This window comes from Brugia malayi, assembly GCF_000002995.4.
Source record: "Brugia malayi strain FR3 genome assembly, contig: Bm_v4_Chr1_scaffold_001, whole genome shotgun sequence".
Classification (NCBI taxonomy): domain Eukaryota; kingdom Metazoa; phylum Nematoda; class Chromadorea; order Rhabditida; family Onchocercidae; genus Brugia; species Brugia malayi.
In genome coordinates, this window is record NW_025062475.1 from 3,350,555 (window position 1) to 3,373,467 (window position 22,913).

Below are 22,913 nucleotides of genomic sequence, written 5' to 3' on the forward strand. Positions count from 1 at the left end.
TTATAATCAATAATTTTAAACTCTTGAAATTTATCATTTATTTTAAGGATTACATTTCATGAACAAAAAAAAAAAAATAAAATAATTGTTGATTTAATTCCTGAATTGAGCGGTGAAATATAAAAGCATTTATTATCATTGTTATCAATAAAAAATTGAAATTGCTTGGAGTTAATAAGATTACAACAATATTACCAAGTTAGCACTAAGCAATTTGATTATTTACTAATTTCAGCGGTATAACTGATCGAGTGCTGGACGCTTCACCGAACACATTGTGGCGATTGCGGGTTCGGGTTGAAAATGAAGCTGGTGCTTCAGATTGGAGCAAGGAAGTGACCATTACAACCGCTGAAGGTACCATAAAATAAAATAACGATCATTAGCAACACAAACATATGTAACCTCTAATGATAATCTGAAATAAATCATGATATGAAATATCAGTTTAAAAGATAATCATAATTTTTAATAAATTAATAGCTATTTCGTTAATCGTTAATGACAAAGCTTAAATCAATTGTAATCATTTATGGAAATGATTAGGATCATATTATCATTACTATCGAATATGATCAAAATCATTTGTGATCGATTATGATTGATATTCACATATTATTAATGAGTAATAACAAATGAAAGTTTGATAAGTTTAATGGAGAAATTAATTTTTAATTTGACTTTATTTCAATTGTTTTAATGTAGCAAATGATTGTTTGATAAATTATTGTTAAACCTACCAGTACTCTTCATCCCTCATTTATTTGAAATCATTAAAAATAATTTAATAGTTCTTTTTTTTTTTTTTTGAATTATGCTATAAATGTTAGCTAATTACAGGTGCACCAAGTACAGTAGAAGATCTTGATGCTCGTCCATATGGACCGGAAGCTGCATCAATAACGTGGCGACCACCTGCACAACCTAATGGACAAATTACCGGTTATACCTTAGTATATAAGCTTAAATCCCGCGGTGAATGTGGTCCACGTTCTTCACAACCAATTACTCGAAATACTAAGGAAGAAGAAATTACATTGGAAGGATTATTACCTGATTCCACTTATGAAATACACGTAACAGCACATACCTCTGAACCTGGACCTCAATCAAATATTATCACTGTTACAACTGATGAAGCTCGTATGTTTCATTTTTCAGATTTTAAAGTTTAATTGAAATTTTAATTGATTGTGAGCAAAATATACGTTTCTTTCTGCAATGTCAACAAATTAATGAATTTGTTGAGTTTGAAATTGAGGGACTTTAAGTTTTTCAAAAGGAATTATCTTTAGGACATCCATAATATAAGTTTTTTTTTTTTTTTTTCGATGACAGAACAGGAAAAAAAAGTGCTTTCAAGTTAGATTTAAACTATATTTAACAAATTTAAGACTTAAAAGGTTGTTCTAAGAGAATTAATGACATTTCTCATGCGACACTGTATGTTCTGAAATTCCTTGAAACATTTCGAGAATTGACAAATTGAAAATCACAATTTGGATTAAATTTTCTTTTCATTATTGATTAGATTAGCAAATTGAAGAAAATGCTTACTTTATTTCTTTATTTGCACTTATTTTTATTTGCAACAGCTGAATTAATTTTAGATTCAATGATAAACATATTGCTTTCCTGATATGATATTTTTCATCAAAATTTTAGTAAATTTAATTTGCAGCTCCTACCGGAGCTCCGTTAAATCCACGTGTAAGTTCGATAACGCAAACACGAAGCGATTTCCTGTGGAACGAACCGGATTGCGAGCTCCGTAACGGCAAAATAACAGGTTATGAATGGCAACTAGAAAGCCTGGATCCCTGGAGTGAAAGTAAAACTGGTCAAAGTACCACACAACGAATATCCTTCGATGATTTGATACCGTATACTCAGTATCGTTTGCGAGTTTTAGCGGAGAATTCAGCTGGACAAGGACCGTGGTCAGAATGGGTTTCATTTAGGACGCAACCTGCCGGTAGGTTGGTACTTCATTTAGGTTAGGTTGTTTCAAAAGGACAACAACGCTAAGGACAACACTTTTCTTTTAAAAAGAAAAATCGAAATTCAAAGAATAGAAATTGTAATTTGATGTTAAGAAATTAACTATAAATAAAGATAGTTAAAAAAAGAGGTTAATATAAGCAAATTATATATATATATATATATACGACTGTTTATTTTAGCACCACCGGCACCAACAGATTTAACCGAGGAGCAATCATTCCCACATGCCATCGAGATTTCATTCCTGCCACCATCACCGCCTCATGGTGTTATTAATGAATATCGAATAAGACATACACCATCTGGCCAAGTGAGTAATTTTGTTATTTCGATAATGTTTACTTTTGTATCTTTTTTCAGTCATACTTAATTTTAACTTCAAATTGTGTAAATCTTTCTGTCGTTACGGAATTGTAAATCTTTCTGTCTTTCTGTCGTAAAATCTTTCTGTCCTTTTTTTTTTTTTATGTCATTGTGGATTATAGATTGAACTAAATTCTGTTCCAAGTAAGTATAAATATAATATTGTATACAAAATTTGCTAGATGAAGGACTTAATTTCTATATTATTTCCGCTAATTAAAAATAATTATTTAGTAGTGAGATAAAAAGAAATTGAATAAATATAAGATTGAAATTGTTTGAAATTTAAGAACTTTTTTTTTTCTAAAGATGAATTACAAAGAAGTTCGTGTGCTTGCAAATCGATTGCAATGCTCGGATATATCGAAACGTGATCGGTTATGTTATCGAGTGGTAGATTTGGAACCGGAACAGGAGTATGAAATTCAGGCATCAGCCCATACTGAAGGTGGTGCTTGGAGTGATTGGAGTGAACCGTTAGGTGCTCAAACACATGAACAAAGTAAGTTAATAGAGTTTAAATTGAATAAATTTTTGTATAAATGAAATGAATATAAAAATGAAAATAAAATAAAATTATTTAGATATACCGGTATTAGAACGTGAGCTAGAAGTAGTGGACAGCAAACCAAATAGTATAACATTACGATGGCAAGGATTGGATGCCGATCAGGTAATTTAAGTAATTGTTTACTTGATTACGCTTAATTAGTCTAGCTATAAATTCCTAAAAATGTTGTACTTATCAAAATTTACTGCTATTGAAATAGATGACATTTTTTAAGATAGTTTTTATTCATTAATCAGAAATTAAAGTATATATTTTAGTCAAAACATGTTGTTGGCTACATTCTGGAATATAAATCGGAAGATGATGATTGGAAGGAATATGATGGTATCACAAAACATCGTAGTCGCCAGAATGATTATCGTATTCAGGTTAAAGATTTGGAACCTTCAACGGAGTATTTCTTCCGGTTGAAAGTTGTTGGTAAAAATGAAAAACGTGGTTCTTCAGGACCCGAATTAAGAGCGATGACAAAATGCGGACGTTAGTGCTACTTTTTCGTTTTAGATTATTTATCACTTTTTTTTTTTATTTCTCTTTTCACTTCAATTTTATGAAAACAGCTTTTCACTACATGAATATTTCAAATTTTATTTTTAAGGACCCGAGGAACCGCCAACTGATCTACAATTAACATCTGATTTCGAAAATGTTAAACTCACCTGGACGAGTCCGGACAAAGACTCTTGGGCATGTGATAATGTTGAATATGTAATTGATTTCGTCAACACCACGTCACGTGGTATAATGACAGTACCAGCGGATGCACCACCTAAACTCTTGTTGCCATCACTTCCTGGTACCAAATGGGAGATTCGAATGCGTACACAGACGATTGAGGAAGGTCAGAAACCGTCGTACAGTCCATGGAGCGATCGTGCAACCTTGGTCACTCAAGCTCTTCCCGGAGAACTATTCCTTACAGTTGAACCAAAGACACCTACTTCAGCAATGGTTATTTGGGATCTAGCTGACCAGGACCGGAAATGGAACTACGGCGTAGATATTACTTATCGCCTGAAACAATTAGGTGGTTGCATCGAATCACGGAGTGGTAGTCATGAACCGGTGACAAATTACAATGTACAGGATAAACAAATTTTGCTTCATGATCTGACACCTGGTTCAGAGTATGAAGTGGTTGTTACTCCTCGACGTCCACCAACGTTACGATCATCTATCGCAACGCCAAAAACAATACGTCGCTTCAGGACTAAGGCTACCTTTCCATCTGGTCCGCCACGTAATTTGCGTGGTGAAGGTCGTCGTGATACTGAAATTTTCTTCAAATGGGAACCACCGGTGTGTGAGGAACAAAATGGCAAAATAACACAATATGAATATGAGGTAACAGGTGCTGAGGAATGGAATGATATGAAACGTGAAGGTGTAACACCACGTACCAATGCTGCAGTGGATCAGATGAGCCCTGGCTCCACGTATAATATACGTGTGCGAGCATATACCAGTGAAGGACCAGGACCATGGTCAGAACCAATTCAGATTACCACTACAGGTACCGAACTGGGACCACCTCGAGAGCTTACTGCAGTGCATACAAAACCTAAAATTATTCAACTAACTTGGCTTCCACCGTATCCAGAACGAGCACCAGTAGTTGTTTATAAAATTAGGTACAGCCCGCGTGCCGATGATTCTAATCCAGTGGAGATGGAACTTTCCGGTGATCAGTTGAGCTGTACTGGATACAAAAGTCCTCTTATTACTAATGATAATATATGTGCAACAATAAAGTCACTCCAACCGGACACTACCTACCGGTTTGCTGTTCAGGTTTGTGATAACATAAAATTCGAGGTTTGTTAGGAATAAATTGTGTATTTTCATTTATTTATGAGAAAATTCTTCAACTGAAATTTTGATTTCGTTGCAAAACTCCATAATAAGATTTAAAATAAATTCAAAATATGATCCTAAAAATTCTAAATTCAAAAGTTTTTTACTTACATCATTTCTCATTACATTAATTTTTAATCTTTAAGCGTATATTGTTATATTTTTATATTTCTATCTTCAGTTTGAATACTGTAAACTTTTAGGCTCAATCACCGACTGGTAGTTGGGGTGAATGGTCACCAGCATATTTTGCAACCACACGTTCCACTGAAGATGGTCCAATACCTGGAAAATTACGATTGGTATCTGCAGGACACGATAACCTTCGTGTGAACTGGACAGCACCGCCAGCTGTTAAAAATGTTGTGGATCAATATTTGGTACATTTTATTTTATGTAAATTCCAAGAATACTCAAATATTTTTAAAGTTTGATTCAGTTTCTAATTTCTGAATGCTAAATATGAGTTTAATTTTATCAATTTCAGGTTAGCATATCATTAGCAAGTTCTTTCGATAAACATCCAAAACAGTTTACTATACGTGGTGAACAAAATGATTATCATTTTCGTGGTTTAGAACCAGCAACACATTATAATATTACAATACAAGGCTTATCAGAAAGCAAACGAATGTGGTTCATAACGGAAGTTTTTTCAACTACCGATTATGGTATTTACTGCTAATAGTTTTCAATCTCATTTCATTTCTTCCTAAAATAATTTTAAATTTGTTGTAAAAAAAAAATGAAACTAGAAGCCTTAAATAATTTTGGTACAATAATCTTAACTATTTAGTATTTTATTTTTAGGAACTGGTTTACTTTCCTGGCTACCACCGCCAACAGATTTGAAATTGCTAGAAAAATCAGATCGTTTTTTGCATGTAGCATGGAGTCCACCGGAAATTTTTGATCCAGCTTATAAAGATTTGATTACTCATTACTTGGTATATTCCTAAATATAAATCTGCTTTTAAATTTATTCACTTTGCATAATTTTTCCAGTTAAATCTACTGTTTAGGTTATTTTTTATTTATTTTAGAAATATATTCCTTTATGGTTTGCATGTATTTAAATTGGAACAATTGAATTTAATGAAATTTTTAGGTAACAATAGCACCATTTGATTCATATACCGGTAGAACTGGCCGACCACGTAACTACTCAGTACCATATCCTGGTACATCGATCAAGTTTGATAATTTATCACCGAAAACAATTTACAATATTACGGTACAGGCTGGTACTAACAGCGGTTATGGTGAAATATTATGGGGTACCTACAGTACTCTTGCACCAGGAGAAAATCATGTATTACGATTACTGGATCGTACGCCGACATCATTGACCGTTGAATGGGAATCATCATTCCTCGGTGACAGAGGATATATCGTATGTTTTTCTTTTTTTTTCTCTTTACTGTACCAGTTTTTGATGTAATAATTTGATTAAACTTAAATCAGTCCTTAATTTCGATTAATTTCAGTATTTTAGTCGATATAAATACATCTTGAAATTTTCAGCTTTCATGGAAAAGTTTACATTCTGCTTTCAAACATGTTCACATCAATGTAATCCGTTCAGCTGAAATACCTGCTGGTACCACTCAATATACAATCGAAAATCTAGAACCTTCAACAGTTTACAATGTTACTTTGAAAGCACGACCAAGTGGTAAAATAGCATCAGGTGCGTATGCTACTTTACCACCAGGATGGTTCATGGTGCGTAATTTGGTATGGTGCGATCGAACCAATTACGCTCTGTCATTGACCTGGGAACCAGTAAACCTAAATAAAGCAACACACTACCAAGTGCGATATCTGAGACTTAAGGAACATGATGTTATCTGGACAGAAGAAAATGAAGCCAAAGCTGTAGATCTACTTTGTCCCAAAGATGGTTGTAATCGACATTGTTATCTGGTGTTCAATCTTATTCACAATCCAAATGAATATGTTTTCCAAGTACGAGCTAAGGTAAGTTAACCTTATCATTCTCTTTTCTCTTATCACTTATATTATGTATAGAGAATCAGCAGTGCTATTTCATGGTTATTGAAATGCTTAACTTTTATAAGTAATGTTTTCAAAATATCTACTAATCTCATTATCATGTGACAATATATTATTATTGGTCATTTCTGATCATTACTACCACAATATTTATTGTTACTTTCACAACTGCTGATAACCTTAATAACAATCAGTAAGTTGGTGAAGTTAAAAAGTAGCATGAAATTTAAAAGTTGAATATTTCAGGTGAACAACCAATGGAATCGATGGAGAACAGCTGGGAAACCAAGCTTTCTTGAGAAATCGGGACAGAAAAAAGGATGTTGCATCGTACCACCGCCATATATGGTTGAAAATATTGGTTTAGCTGGAACATTTTGGGAAGTGGATATTTCACCGGTTCAATCGCAACCACAAAATGTTTCGTCAGTCTTATATGCATCTTGTCGGCAAATTTAAAAGATTAACATTTCATAATTATACGTTTTAGCGATTGTAGCAACATCAGTTTGAAATTTTTTTTTTTAAATATTAATCTTTTCGTTTGTCAGAAATCATCTTTGATAATTTATAAATGACTTCTTTGGTCTCTTTTATTAGTTATACTCCTATATAATAAATATAACAACAATGCTTCGTTTAGGCGTTACTATGTTGTGGTTGATGAACGTGAACCAGCAGGTAGCACTAATTGGACTGAACTAACTGATAAGATTACGGCAAATAAAATGAAGATACCTTACTATGTAGCAGCATCTTTCAATGCTGATACATTACCTGGACCACGAAAAGTTCGTATTGGTGATGGTTCCGTAATTGGTGGCTACCTTAATTATCCACTGATTAAGGGTAAAAAATATAATTATGAAATTTACTCAGTCTGGGAGCTCAATGGTAAACCAGCTGCTGTAGCACGTCAACGAGGTTAGCTACTTTCAATATTTATATTAAGTATGTCATTTTAATGGCATTCCTTGCTTATATTAAGCATGTCATTTTTTTATGGTACTTTTAACAGGTTTGTTTCTAAGTGAGTAATGGACGTATTATATAAACGTTTGTCACTAAACTGTCGTCTCTTTATAAGTTTCAAATTTTTCACTCTACTGATCGCTCTACCGGATATCTGAAACCATCCAGGATTCTTCACAATTTATTATATACGAACATACATCGATGAACTTTTCCATATTTTCTCGGGACTAATAATGTATACTGTGTTATGGTTACGTGTACTGTAATAACGTAATGCAACTAACAATGATGTATATTGTAATAACGATAATAATATACTATGATAACACTACTAACAATGATGTACACTGTAATAACACTACCAAAAATGGTGTATACTGTAATAACACTACTAACAACGATGCATACTGTACTAACGATAATAACATACTGTAATAACACTACTAACAATGATGTGTACTGTATTAATACTAATAATGTAATGTAACTAACAATAAGGTAATATAACTAATAATAATATATACTGTTTTGTGAATTTGCTAAAAGAGTTGAATGAACTGGTGAAAAAATAGACGGGATGAATGTAGGGAGAAGAATCTACCGAGGAGGTATTCACCATGAAGGAATCTACCGAAAGGGGTTAACCGGAGGAAGAATCTACCAAGGAGGGATTTACCAAAGAGGAATCTGCCAAAGAAGGATCTACTGAAGGAGAAATCTACCGAAAGAGGAATTTAGCAGGGAGGAATTTACCAAAGAGGAATCTACTGAAGGAGAAATCTACCCGAAAGAGGAATCTACTGAAGGAGAAATCTACCCAAAAGAGGAATCTACCATCTTACCGTTTCATATTTCTATTTTCATTCATTCGTTCTAAAGAAAATATTAAAATATAAATTGCAGAAATTAACGTTGAAGTAGTCATTGAAAGACTTCCTACGACTTATGTATTCATATATATGTAAAAAAAACAGCTTATTCTCGAAAGATTAAAATTTTTTAGCTAAATTCTAAGGAGAAGCATGGATGAAAAGAGATCATAAAGGAGTGAGAGAGAGAGAGAGAGAGAGAGAAGAAAAAGAGGAGCACAAGATGATAGAATGGGATAGTTGAAGTATATTTCTGAAAGTTTAACAGATATTATTGATAAGAGATAAGAAATTTCTTTTTTGTTTTTGAAATTTTGTTAAATTTTTGTCAAAATATTAATTATTTCTCAAAACTATTTTTGAGACGATGTCTTTTCTGGACTTAAAATATTCCATCTTGTAAAAAAAGCTATAATTCTATAATGAACAATCTTGAAGTTAAAGAATTATATTTAGTTTTAAAAATGATAGCGTTAAAAAAAGCGAATTATTGGAATGACTTTTTTTTTTGTGAAGATTAGAAAGTATTTGGTTGTGCTGGTATCCAAACATAATGTTTAAATCTTTGGGGACTTTGGTTGACATTTCGTTTTAATTGTTTTTACAGCTGGTTGATAGTACTGATCGATTGTAATGTGTAAAATGCTTAAACGCTTTTCAAAACGTTCGTATTGTAGGTATCACACTGGGATATGATTCTATTTGATATGATAAATTAGGAATTATTGGGATAAGATTATAACTGATTTGATAAAAGAATTATTACGATAAGATTCCATCTGATTTGATTTGATTTTTTTTTTTTTTATAAGTAAGAAAAAATGTACAATAAATCAACGATTTCTTATTGAAAATAAATAAGTTTTGATTATAAGAGATGAAATGTTTTTCTTTGCGGCGTTTTTATTATTATTAGTGTTACTGGCGCAAAAAAAAAAAAAAAAAACGATGAAAAAAGGAAAATTCAAATTGGTGGCTTTGAATAATAATAATAATTTGTGGGAGTTTGGTAATATTTAATTCAACAATCAAATCAGAAATAAAATATTTTATTTAAAAATTTCAAAAAAAAAAGAAGACTAGTACAGCCTGGTACTCTCTCATCATTATTTGTTGCATAATCTGGCTGAATATTGAAATGGGCTTATTATCTGGCAATATCAATTAACTCGACTCATCCTTCCGACCTTTACATTATGAGAGTAGAGAGTAGATCCGATGGTCTAATTTTTTTTTTTTTAATTCTTTTTATTTAATAGAAGAATTCTCGATGAAAAATAAAGTACTTTTTTTTTTTTTGCATATGTTCAAATTAATATCCAAATAATTACAGAGTGATGAAAAAAAAACACAATGAAATGACTAGATAGATAAGGTAAGATTGTTCATAAGTTAAAGTTGAAATTACTGCCTAGAATTAACTCATATGCGCAAATGTTATAACTTGCGGAAGTATAATTTTAATCAATGAACCATTAAATAAAATTTGATAGAAGTAACTAATATTACATATTATTGCAAGAAGAACGAATTGGTCGATTGTTTCCTAAAATAATAAAATGCAAAATGATAGAAGTTGAGAGTAAAGAGAAATTCATAAAAAAATATCGTTAAACGACAAATATCTCTTTTAAAAAAGAAAAAAAAAGAAGCATTAATGATATTTAATTTACCAACGATTTTTAAAATGATTTTTCGTTTCTTTTCTTTTTGATAGCAAATCAGTTTTGTTTCTCTCAAATAATTTTTCCCATTCTCATTTCGATTATCTTAGAAAGTAATCGATCAATTCTTTCTCCTCTCACAACAATAAATAGCATTTTGGTATTTAGAAAAATAAGAAAAAAAATGGAGAAAGAGAAACTTGAATTATATTTTTTATTTGAAAATGATATAACTTATTGTTGTTTAATTTTAAATCTAATATGTGATAATAAATCGAAGAAGATTAATTATACTATAGAAATTAATTTTATATTCAATATTTGTGCTTTCAATATATTCACTCATCTTTTTGAATCCTTTACGACATCTCTAATGTATCACATCCGCATTCCGTTACTTTAATTTCTTCTTCATTAGAAAACTTGTTATCAGTGTAAGGTGATATTAATTGTTAAATTACTGCTAATGAAACTGTATCAATTTTCAAAAAATTAATCAGAATTTTGTTATTCATAAAAAAAAAATTAATATCATTATATATCAATTATATATTCAAGAATTAAAAATTAGGTATTTTTTTTCCTCTCTCTCTCTCTCTCTCTGTTTCTTTATAAATGATTGTTAATTTTTTTTTTTTTTTTTAAATGCCAATGAGAAATGATATATTTAATAGATTTTTTCTTGCTATTAAATGATTTTTAGAAATGAAAAAAAATAAAAATATATTGTAGGAAAGGAAAGAATAAAATTGTAAGAAAAAGGAAAGAAAAAAGTGAAAAAAGTTCACTTTAAAATTACTAATCATTGTTTGCTTATTGCAATGACAAAATTAATATAAGACAAAGCAGACAAATAGCAAACGCTATTAAAATTTTTTAAAAAAAAAAAGGAAAACAAAAAAAGAAAACAAACTGAAATGATTTCATTACTGTTTCGTATATTGTATTATTACTATTGTTATATTTCATTTTTTTTTTTCTTTTTGAATAATATATTAAAACAATGACGTATAAATCTTTTACCATCTTCTTCTCATCATTATCACTAATCATCTTTGATTGGTGATAATGATGAGAAGCAGCTATGGGTGACAATTGTTGATCATTGAGAGTTTGGTGACAACCAGCAACAATATAGTAGTGTGCATTATCCATCTGAACCAATTGGTTTGCTCGTTGAAGTGAAGTGGAGATATCAATTTTGAATTGAACTCGTTTTTCTATTACCCTACTACCTACTTACTTCACAAACTGCATTCCAACAACGATGAGTGTATGGCCTGATGGTACGCCTTTTTTTTTTGAAGTATAAGTTTAATTAGTGGTATTTAATTACAACATAAAATGGTTATATTAGTTAATCAATAAAATTTATTTCAAATTGATCGTTTCTCAGCACTAACAAATTATATGAGTCATTTTTCATTTATGATTCATCCTCAAATGCTTTTCGCTAGCGAAACTGTTTACTCTTAAAGCTATTACATTTTTGTTTTCTTTTTTTTTAAAAAAAAAAAAAAAAAGAAGAATGAAATAAGCAGAGAAAGAGATAACCTTATTCTCTCGAAAGAGAAAGATTTTTATTTCAATTAGCTAAGCAAATCTTTGAAAAAAAAAAAAAAAGTTAAGCATGAATGAAGTGATATGAATTCTATTTTTATAAATGTATTAAATAGAAGTTAGCACTGTTAAAGCTTTCCGATAAATAATTACTGAATCAAATACTAACACATTATATTCCTAGGATTGATATAAGATTATAGGTTTTTCTCATTCATTTCAACTGTTTTTATTTTTATTTTTTTTTTATGTTTTGAAGCACTTGAAAACATTTGAAATTTATTTCTTATCAGTTTTTCTCTTATTTAATTAATTAAAAATTAAAGTGTAAATGGTAAAAAAAATACTTTGTACTACTTCTAAGCTTTTGATTGGTAAACTATCTGTAGTAAACTTATAACTTTTGAAATACTTTCTCTGAATCTATTCAAATTTTTTTTTTCTTTTTTGCTTTTCATTTTATTTTCAAAATCTTCAAATCTATTATAATTGATCTGAAGTGACCTTTTTTTTATGTTATTATAGTTGTAATATTGCTGTGTCATTATAATGAAATGATATTTTTCTTTTTTCTTTATGTATAATACTTTTTGCTAAAACTTTTAGAATGTATTACAATGATTTTTACTCACATATTTTGCTTCACTTTTATTTATTTCCTAATAATTAATTTAAAATAATACTTTCTGATGAAATAAGTAGTGAAACATTCTTTTGGATTATAACACTACAATTCAATTTATGCTGCTTGGAAAATAATTTCCAACAAATTTCCATCAATATTATCCTAAAAATTTTTCAATTTTGTGATTTTTTACAAAATGAATTTAAAAAAAAATTGTTTTTTTTTTTTCTTTTTTAAATTAAAAGGATGAAATTTTAGCTAGTCCGTATGCGATTTCCGGTTGGCCATGGTGGTGGCTATTACTTTTACTTCTTCTGTTACTCCTGCTCATTCTTCTCACATGTTGCCTACTTTGGTGTTTGCAAGGGTAATTTTTTCATCTTTATGAAGAAAAAAGAAAGTTTTCATTTTTCTTTTCTAAAATTTATTATATTTCCGGTAATTCATATCATATTCAATAGTGTAATTTTCCTTAATTTTAACTTATAAAGCAGTGTTTTTTTTTATTTTTTTTTAAATATATATTTAACAATCATTTTAAAATAATTTGATCAAATAGTAACAAAAATCATTTGATCAAATTTAGCATATTCTTAAGAATTCTATTTTAATAGTTAAAATAATACTTATTGAATTTGTATTTCTCTTCTAAATTATCCATTATCAATGAAATTTTCATCTTTCAGTTACTCATCTTGCATTTGAATGAGGGAAAATAAAAATGGAGTAATTATCTTAGAAGCATAATTTATTTTAACTAATTTGTTTATAATCATCTATCATTTATTGCTATCGTATAATCTTAAAATTTTCAAAATCAAAATTAATAAACAAGAAATACAATTTGACCTCAAAATTATAGCATTCTTTCTTTTCATAACATTTTGTAGAATAAAAAGAAAATAAATTGGAAAAAAAAAGTGAATTATATCAATTCAATATCAAAAGAAATGACATTGTGCCACTCAATTATTCATTTATAGCAGAAAAAAAAGTTTTTTTTTTTTCGTCAAATTACTATTATTATATGAAGTGCGATAATTATTGAAGCAATAAAGAATATTTATTATATTTTTTTGTTTAAAAAAAAAATTAAATCTTTTCAATCTCATTTCATTTATTAATGTCATGAAATGATTGATTTATTTTATTAAAAAGAAAAAAAAAAAAGACATATTCGTTTGCTAAATTGCACTAATTGTTGGCAAAAGAAAAAAAAAATTGTCTTTTGAAAATGTGACAAATAAAAAAGATAGGAAAAAAATTTTTGATACAAATATTTTTAAAATTGTTGAAAATTATAATTGACTTCATAGACACAATCATTGCTTACTTCTTTATACTAATTTAATTTGATAATTTTATTTGAATTATTACTATGCATGTTTTAATCTATTACTAGTAAATAGTTTATAAAATAAATTATTCTTGTTGTATTGTGTTATTTATAACTTACTACTGATATTGCATGCTTTCTATCATTTCCTCTTTTCCTCAAATATTAAAATTTTTATTATTATTTGAAAATAAACTGAAATGAGAGATAAAGAAAAAAAAAAAAGAAAACGAAAAAAATTGAATTACAGACGTTATCGAACACGTAAAGAGCGGCGACGTGTGATTGCGTCAAATGGTCAAACAGTTCCATTACTTTCCGCAGACGTAAGTCTTCCGCAACTTACATTAATGTTAAGTATTTTTTTGCGTAATTGAGAAGAATTGCTATTAAATTAGATTCAAAATTTATTTCAAAATTGAATTTGTATTGTTAATAAGAATAAAGTTTATACCAGTAAAAAAAAAAAAAAATGAGAAATGAAATATTTTATTGATATTTCAATTTAGAATATATATTGATAATTTTGAAATTAAAAAAAAAATTTTTTTTTCTTTTTTGTATTAAATTTATTCCTACTTTTAAAACATCTTCTTGTCAAATCCTTTTTTTTTTTTTGTTAACTGTCCAAATATTTCTATGATACTTATATCTGTTAGAATTTCTACTATATTATTGCTTATTTTTTCTTTTTTTTTTTGGTAAATTTTTATGTAATTTAAAATTTGTTTAAATTTTAGAGTAAATTATAATTTTTTAATAAATTTGTTTAATTTCGAATAAATTATTGAAAGAATATTAAAAATAATTTTATGAGAAAAAAATGCAATATTTTTCTAGATCGAGAAAAATGGAATTGAGCAAAATATGCAAGCACTTTCATCACGTGTTGATGATATCCGATCATCACTTGATCAAAAAGCAACAGGTATTAATATTTTACAAAAAAAAAAAATTACCGATTCTTTTTTTTTTGCCAATATGATACTGAATTTTTAAGCTCGTGGAGATTTCGAAGATGGTTATGTACGGGGTTTTCGAGATGCAAATAAATTAGGTACTGCATCAGCAGCACGTCGACGAATGGATGATGATTATGGTAGTAGAGATGATCGATTTCATGAGGGTTATGTGAAAGGATTAAGGTATAAGTAATTTTATTAAATTATTTGAATTTTGTAAAAGTATGAAAGTTATGAAGCATTTTTGAGAATTATTTTAAACTTTAAATGATTAAATAAAACTTTTTTTTCTTGTATTTTTGTTTCTGTTTTTTATGTGATTGATAAGATAATTTTGATATAATAAATATTTTAAAAATGATTATGAAATTAATTGAAAAATTAAAATTTAATATTAGTTATGATTTCAACTAAATGCAACATTTAGTTGAAATTTCAATCAATTTTTTCAAAACTAAGAGTGAGAGAGAGAGTGTTTTAGAATTTTTATTTATATTTATTATAGAGATGCCGGAATGACCGGAATGAGTGCATCAATGCGTAATTTGGCACAACGTGGTCAAGGAGCTGGCTATTCTTCCGGTTATATGCAAGGTTTCCGAGATGGTAACTCAGGTTTCTTTGGTGATCGGATATCTAATAGTTTATTACGAAGGCTAGAAGAACAGTATCCGAATCAGGAAGAATTTCGTACCGGCTATATTGATGGATTCAAGGAAGGTATTGCAAGTCGAACTTCCGGACAACGAGTGAGAATTTAAATATTTTTAAATTTGATATACTCTACAATTTTGTTTGTAATGATATAATTTTATTTATTTTATTATTATATATTAGCCCTTATTTTGCATTTTTCTATTTTATTTCAAATGGCATTTTTATTGCTATGTAATTTTGAAAGAATTAAATTTTTTGTAGAGCTTTGAAGAATCTCGACGTTTGCAAGAGAGTCTTACTAAACTTACTGAAATATTGCAAGACAAATCGAGAGGTGGTGGTGATGAAACGCATACAACTAAGATTTATCATGTTTGTAAGTTTTTTTTTTTTCTTTTTTCTATTTTATTTGTTTCATTACTTAATTAATATTATAATAAGCAGTACAAAATAGTTTCCCATCTTCAATATAGTCGTGAATTCCAAATAGTTACCGGAATTATTCCAATAATTTCTTATTTTTCTTTTTTATATATTTTTTTTTAAATTTCTAAATTTCTTATTTTTTTTAAATTTAAATTTGACTATCTCAGATAATCAACAACCGGACGGTGTTGCTGTATCAGCTTATTCATCTACAACCGGTCGTCAACTGGAGCAAGAATTAGAGGAGCTTACATCTTCTTCGAGAAGATCAACCCTTAGGAGACATTATACAGTCAATTTTTTTCTATAAATAATTATTTGCTGTATATAATGAAATGTTTAATTTAAGAAATTTTGAAACAATAATATAGCATACTTTTTTGTTTTTATTATATTTTTGAAAAGGAATTTTAGAACAAATGTGAAACTTTTTTTTTCTTTAATTTTTTAAATTTTAGCCAGGTGATTATTTGAAATATGGTAGTGAAGCCGAGGCATATGGTAGCTTAGCAAGAAATCGACGCTCACTTTCTGCATCAGCACTTGGTCGAGAGCTTGCTAGAGGTTTTTCTCTTCTCTCTCTCTCTCTCTCCTTTTTTGCAATTTTTTAATGAAAAGATATAATGATTCTTTAAACTGTTAATTGATAGAAATATTTCAAGTTGAAAATTTTGATGTGAAAATTTTCAAATAATTAATTAATTTAATCTAATTCGTTTTTTCACTATCAAATTTAATACTAGTTAAATTCAAAAATTAAAATTTTCATGTGTTTATTCATGTGCGAGTAAAAGTAATAATTACTAAGTGATTTTCAAACAAAAAAAAAAGGAGTAGATAATTTATTTTACTACACCTAAGCACGTGTGGTTTTCTTTTTTTTTTTTTTGAAATTTTCTTTTTCTTTTATTTATTGGCTATTAACCAATGAAATATAAATTTAAGCAATAAAATGACTGTTTCAAATGAAATGCAATTTTATAAATTAAAAGAAACATTTGCAATAAATATTAGAATAATTATGAAATTTATACATTAATAATATTATCATTTCGTTATTTATTACAGTCATTTTGTTGCTTTCTATCGCCAATAATCTTTCATATTCTTTGTTGTTGTTGTTGTTATTATTTCAGGTCTTTCTGGCTAATAAGAATAATTTCTGGCCAATTTATTTTTTAAAGCTTGCTTCTGCTAAAATTCTTATTTTTGAGTTTTTACTTTTTTTTTTATAATTTTCCTTGAAAATAATTTCAGTTTTACTGTTTACTGTGTGCAATACTTACATTTTATATTTCTGTTTGCTGTTTTGTTTGCAGAACAGTCAGAACGTGCTCGTCTGTATTCCGGTACCGGAACATCATATATCAGTCGTGCATCAGCTGCCGAAAGACCCCTTACTGATACATATTCACGTCGCTACACGTATCGTAGTCGTAGCGATATGGGTAGTCCACGTCATTATGCATCGCAAACATTACTGGACGGAACTCGTCCAGGACCTTCAACACCTCACACACGTCGTGATGCACTGCACACTTTACAACGTGAACTTGATACACTATCACGCTCACCGGATCAGTTAACAGCGCGTGGCTATAGCTCCGACACCGGGTACATGAACGATACAATGCGATCACGTACCCGTGCATACTCAAATTATGACTATGGTTAGCATGCACTCCGCCATACCTTTTCTTTTCTTTTTTTTAACGTGACACAAATTATCACGTGACACAATTGTTAAAGCACCACACGTCACCGTACCTACTAAAACACTATAACTTAACCGAAAGCTTTCAATAAGTTAGATAAAGTATTACTCAGATAGGAACCCTTACTTACTCATATATATGTGATAGCTATTGAATTTATCACTTTCTTTTTTTCCCTCTTTTCATCTTTTTCTTAAACTTTCATTTAACGCAAATATAGCAAACAGTTTAATTTTCCACTTATCTAAACGAATCAAAGACGCTCACTTTACCAATTCCGCCACTTACTTTTCTTAAGTTACTTTCCGCCTACATTTGATACTATATATGCTATCATTATTAGCATGATTTGCTGAGTAAGCAAATTTTTTTTTCTCCACCAAAATTTTTTACCTTATATTACAAAAAGTTTTACGTTTCTTTCTCTTTTTTTTTGTAGAGAACAAAATTTTTAATGAAAGGAAATAATTGAGAAGGAAATTAATTTGCAATTCAAAATTAGATAAAACTCGCACTTTTTGCCGATATCAAAAAAAATAGAATCAAAATTTATTACTGTTAATTTATGCATGCTAAGCACTTCATTGTCCATCTTCTTTTTTTCGAGATTTAAATAATATTTTGAAATGATTTTTAATTGTTAGATACATATCGAACATCGAAGAGTGAAATGAGAAGTGCCGAAGCATCTGGCGGTGTCATTGGTTCAAGTAGTGGTGCCTCAGCAGGTGTTGGTTATGGTCCAAGAGCCACCGCTTCTACCTCATTCAGTACTCGTAGAGGAGGTATCTTTGCTAATTGCTGTAATAATTTTTTATTTATAAAATATTACATAGATTTTTATCTAATAATTACTATATATGCTACTAAATGGATTATAAGTTTTACAAAAAAAAAAAAAACGAAAACAAATATATATATTATAAATAGTTAATATTTCATTGATACATAATTGCATAATTTTATTTCATTTTTTTTTTCTTATCAATTATTTATGTTTATTTTTCGTTTTTCTTTTGAAATATTTGAATTGCTTTCTAAAAATTATGACAATTTTGCTTTTTTCACTGCACATTTTTAAAAGTTAAAAAAGTAAACACAAAAAAAGCGAGTCACGTTTGCAGTTTGCACAATGCCAACTTTTTTTTTCTTTTTTTAACTTCTTTTTTTTTTTTTTAATTTTTGATATCAGAAATGATATCGAGAATTGTTTGAGTGTTATTGATATGATAATTCAAAGTGTTTAAGCTTAGTTTTAATTTTAGCTTATGTATTAGATAAGTGTGCTATATTCACAGTAGCTAAATGCTAACGATACTGAAACAGTGAAAAATAAGTTTTTTAGCATTTTAAAATCGATTGCAGCATTAAATCAACAAACAAAAAAAAAAACATCAAAAAACAGAATTGCAATACAAACATGCAAGAAAAGAATAAACAAAAACAAAAAACAAAAAAAGTTGCAGAATAAAATTTGCAGAAAATGAGAGAGGAGCTGGTAGTGGAAGGACAACAGCTTTCTCATCGCATAATTGGCCCGATGATTTAATTGATATTGTCAACGAACCGATGGGACAGACATTGGATCGAATGAAAAAATACAGTAACTCGTTGTCACAGGTTGACAGAGGTACGAGAAACTCGTCGTCTAAGAGTTTTGATTACAATTACAACGAAAAAAAAAAAAAAAAATGGAAAGGATAAAATGAAAATTTTTCTTTTGCTTTAATGAATGCTTCAATTTGCACAATCTGAAATGAATGTTTATAGCTAATTTTTTTTTAAAAATATCTAATGCTTATAATAAGAAAAATTGATTTTTCTTTTTTTCTTTTTTTTTTTTTTTGTTTGTTTTAATTGATATTTAACTAATTGAAATTATGTGGAATTTTTTGCTTTGCATAAGTGTGTGATAGCTTTTGTTGAAATAACCTTTGAAAAATATGATTTTTCCCTCACTAAATATAAATTTTATATAAATTAGAATTTTTTTTAAAGGTATTTTTTTCTTCATTATAAAATTGCGTTAGTTAATTTTTTTTTTTTTTTTTTTTTGATTAAAATATTTTAGAAATATTATTGGGTGCAAAAAAAAAAAAATGAAATTAATTTTTTAATATTTACACAAATAATTTTTTGAATATTTATAGATGGAACAGAAGAAGGTGGTCCAATTCGAGAAAGAGTAGAAGAGCGATATCAGCGCTCATACAAAGAAGTATGTTTGATAATTTTGATGTTATATAATTTAAAACAAAAAAGAGTAAAAATAAAAATGAGAGTGAATTTAATTAATGATATCATTTTTTTTTTCTTTTTGAAGTGGAAAAGATTTTATGTATTTAATTTCATTTTTATTTATTTCATCGATAATTAATATAATATTAGAATATATGATCGAACAATTATTCGGTATTGCATATTTAATAATTATGTAAATTACAACAGAATGTATTGCCGGAAATTTTCCTCATAGGTTAATGATATCATATATCATACTTAAGTATTTGAGTATGGAAAATTTGCCGGAAAATGCCGGAAATTTTTATTATAGAAAATTTTAGTATAATATTTGAGTAATGTATAATTTGAATATAGTTATAAATTTCTCATTTTCGATGACTCTAATTACATAAGCTTTGTTTTGTTTTTATAATATATCTCAAATTTTTATTAATGCACCATCATTCTACTGTAATTTAATCTCATTTTGTTTCATTAAAAATATAAAATTATATATATATATATATAAAATTACTAATTACTAAAAAATATAAAAAATAAAAAATTTAAGAAACTAAAAAATATAAAATCACTAATTGTTTATAAATTTTGTTTTAATTTCAGGAATATACAACTGGAAGACGATAAACTGATATATGGATACATTTGCTAAATAAAATTTGAGGGAAAAAAAAAAAAGAAGAAAAGGCCAGAAGAATAGTCGTTGTTATTATCAGTCTAACATTTCTCTTTTTTTTTTTAAGAAATAATTATTTTAAAATGATATGAATAATAGAATAAAAGTGATAACGGTGCTCGATGATATACTGATATTTCATTTTCAATACTTCCTTATTTCTTCTCATACACATTGTTTTCTTTTCTTTTTGCATTTCTCGAAATGTTATTGCATTCCTATACATACATAGAATTGACCTTTTTGACCTTTTTTTTTTTCTTCTTCTTTAAAACAAATATTTCTTTAAATTACTATAATAGTATATAAATAGTATTTGATAATCTTTTATTTTAATTTAATTTTTTATCAATTTATATAAAAACAAAAACAAAAAAAAAAAAACAAAAACAAAAACGATTCATTCATATATTTGTTATGTATGAATGAAATTTTTTCCACTTTTTTTTCTGATTATTAATGATATTAATTAAAATCATTAATGTTTATAATATTTGTAATGCATAATTAATTAAAAATACACTGTTTACCAAGTATAACTAAGTAATTTTTGTTGTCTTATATACTCCTCATCTAATAATCACTGTCAATTATTATTATTATTTTATTGAAATTTGTACTTTTGCTCACATTTTACTTTCATTAAAAGTTTAATTTTCTTTTTTTTACTTTAAAGGTTTCAACTTTTTTTTTTTTAAATGGAAATTTTATTATTTTAACTTTTTTATTTTGTTTTGCTTTTGTGAACTGTCGCATTTTTGGAAAAACTACGCATAATTTTTTCTTTTTTTTTTTGATATCAGTGTGTTAATTATATGATAATTTTTGATAAGGAATATAGATTAATGTGATATATTATTGTGCTTACTAATTTGATCATATGTGGTCTTTATTTTTTTATTTTTATATTTTTCAACTCAAAATACTGCTGCCAATTCATTCATTAGATTAATTTTTTTCTTTTTTTGGATCTCTGAAGGAGAAAAAAATTGAAAGTTTATTGATTATAAATTGAATTATCATAGTTATATTTAACTGAATTGAAATCATTTTACGAATAAATCAAATATAACTTTAGTGTGCTCTATCTACTGCATAATTTTTTTTTTAATTTTTATTTTTTTTTTTTTTTAAACGAAATAATTGGTATGCTAAGTTACTCTTTTTTTTTTCTTCTTATGGTTCAACAATTTATTTGAATTTGTATGCTTTCTAAATAAAAATGATACGATTGTTTGTTGCACAGAATTATCTTATGAATTATTAATTAATTTGAAAATATATCAGCAGGCAGCATTTGAGCAATCTAAAGATGAAATGATGATTTAGAGCAATGGGAAATTTAAAATTGGATTAATTTAAAATAGTTTTAAAAAGAGTTAATTAATTGAAGAAAAAAGTATAATAAAATCAGGTAACAAACATCGGTGGTGATGACATCGTTAAATTGTCACCAGATTATTCAATTATGAAACATATAATTCCGTCATTAGTTACTATTAAAAGGATAATTAAATTGTTAGTGTTAAATGTAAAAAAAAAAGAAAAAATTTCTGTAAAATATTTATTTCATCTTTTTCTTTTTTTTTTTCTACAGCCTAATTAAATCTAACAAAAAATCTAATTAAGTTTACCTAAATCTAACAAAAAAAAAATTATCGCGCGATTTTGTTGCGCTATAGAAACCAATAATTAATACGAAAGTAATATTTTCTAATGTATAATTATTTGTCAAAATTGATTGTCACCTTGTTTATTGTTCTATGAACTCATTGACCTATTTAAATTATTAGCTTAATCCGTTTGACAATTTTGAGTGATCGCAATGAACTGTTAATACTTCAACAAAGGTCAGTGATAGCTAAATTGAAATATAATAAAATTTTGAAATGATAGAAAACAAAAAGTATTCACTCTTTCCTACTGTTCCTTCTATTAATACCACTTTTTTTTTTCACTCTAACCTAATTTATAATAATTAATTAAAAGAATTTACTCGTAATTTATATGTTAACTTAAATTACTGAAAAAAACATCTAAGCAATGACCAATTTTGATGATTCTTTATTTGTAATTATTATATTCCATTTATTCATTATTTACTACCTTTTATCAACTAATGATAATAGTATCAAAAATATTATAAATTTGTATAAATTATTAAAAAATAATTATAAATAAATGAATCAAATTGTATCAGTTAGCATTTTTGTTTGATTGAAATAATTCGAACGGTATCATTGACACTTCTGCTTCTTCTTTTTTTGTTGAATATTTTTAATAATTATAAAATATATATGTATATATTGAATTCATCTAGTTAATGTTTATTATCATCGATCGAATCTTCGACGACTTACTTTCCTGTTGTTGATGTCTGCTCTGCTCTAAGGTCA

At 27.6% G+C, this 22,913-nt stretch overlaps 1 protein-coding gene across 2 annotated transcripts in view; it reads left to right on the forward strand.

The window, feature by feature from the left end:
- Bm4801 (Fibronectin type III domain containing protein) overlaps window positions 1–20,468 on the forward strand; it is a gene marked incomplete at both ends in the record, with an annotated part of 39,013 nt that extends 18,545 nt beyond the window's left edge. For both annotated transcript variants that reach the window (XM_043076399.1, XM_043076400.1), the window contains 28 exons: window positions 236–357; window positions 841–1,143; window positions 1,682–1,975; window positions 2,184–2,314; window positions 2,677–2,869; window positions 2,952–3,040; window positions 3,196–3,418; window positions 3,537–4,729; window positions 4,996–5,172; window positions 5,280–5,463; window positions 5,603–5,739; window positions 5,901–6,185; window positions 6,317–6,772; window positions 7,055–7,233; window positions 7,452–7,732; window positions 12,760–12,868; window positions 14,088–14,163; window positions 14,678–14,765; window positions 14,838–14,982; window positions 15,305–15,548; window positions 15,718–15,832; window positions 16,050–16,174; window positions 16,341–16,446; window positions 17,202–17,552; window positions 18,242–18,382; window positions 19,078–19,227; window positions 19,748–19,815; window positions 20,445–20,468. In XM_043076399.1, the coding sequence (XP_042932333.1) occupies window positions 236–357; window positions 841–1,143; window positions 1,682–1,975; window positions 2,184–2,314; window positions 2,677–2,869; window positions 2,952–3,040; window positions 3,196–3,418; window positions 3,537–4,729; window positions 4,996–5,172; window positions 5,280–5,463; window positions 5,603–5,739; window positions 5,901–6,185; window positions 6,317–6,772; window positions 7,055–7,233; window positions 7,452–7,732; window positions 12,760–12,868; window positions 14,088–14,163; window positions 14,678–14,765; window positions 14,838–14,982; window positions 15,305–15,548; window positions 15,718–15,832; window positions 16,050–16,174; window positions 16,341–16,446; window positions 17,202–17,552; window positions 18,242–18,382; window positions 19,078–19,227; window positions 19,748–19,815; window positions 20,445–20,468 (5,989 nt within the window). The remainder of the gene's footprint in view (window positions 1–235; window positions 358–840; window positions 1,144–1,681; window positions 1,976–2,183; window positions 2,315–2,676; window positions 2,870–2,951; window positions 3,041–3,195; window positions 3,419–3,536; window positions 4,730–4,995; window positions 5,173–5,279; window positions 5,464–5,602; window positions 5,740–5,900; window positions 6,186–6,316; window positions 6,773–7,054; window positions 7,234–7,451; window positions 7,733–12,759; window positions 12,869–14,087; window positions 14,164–14,677; window positions 14,766–14,837; window positions 14,983–15,304; window positions 15,549–15,717; window positions 15,833–16,049; window positions 16,175–16,340; window positions 16,447–17,201; window positions 17,553–18,241; window positions 18,383–19,077; window positions 19,228–19,747; window positions 19,816–20,444) is intronic.
- Window positions 20,469–22,913: the final 2,445 nt, after the last annotated feature.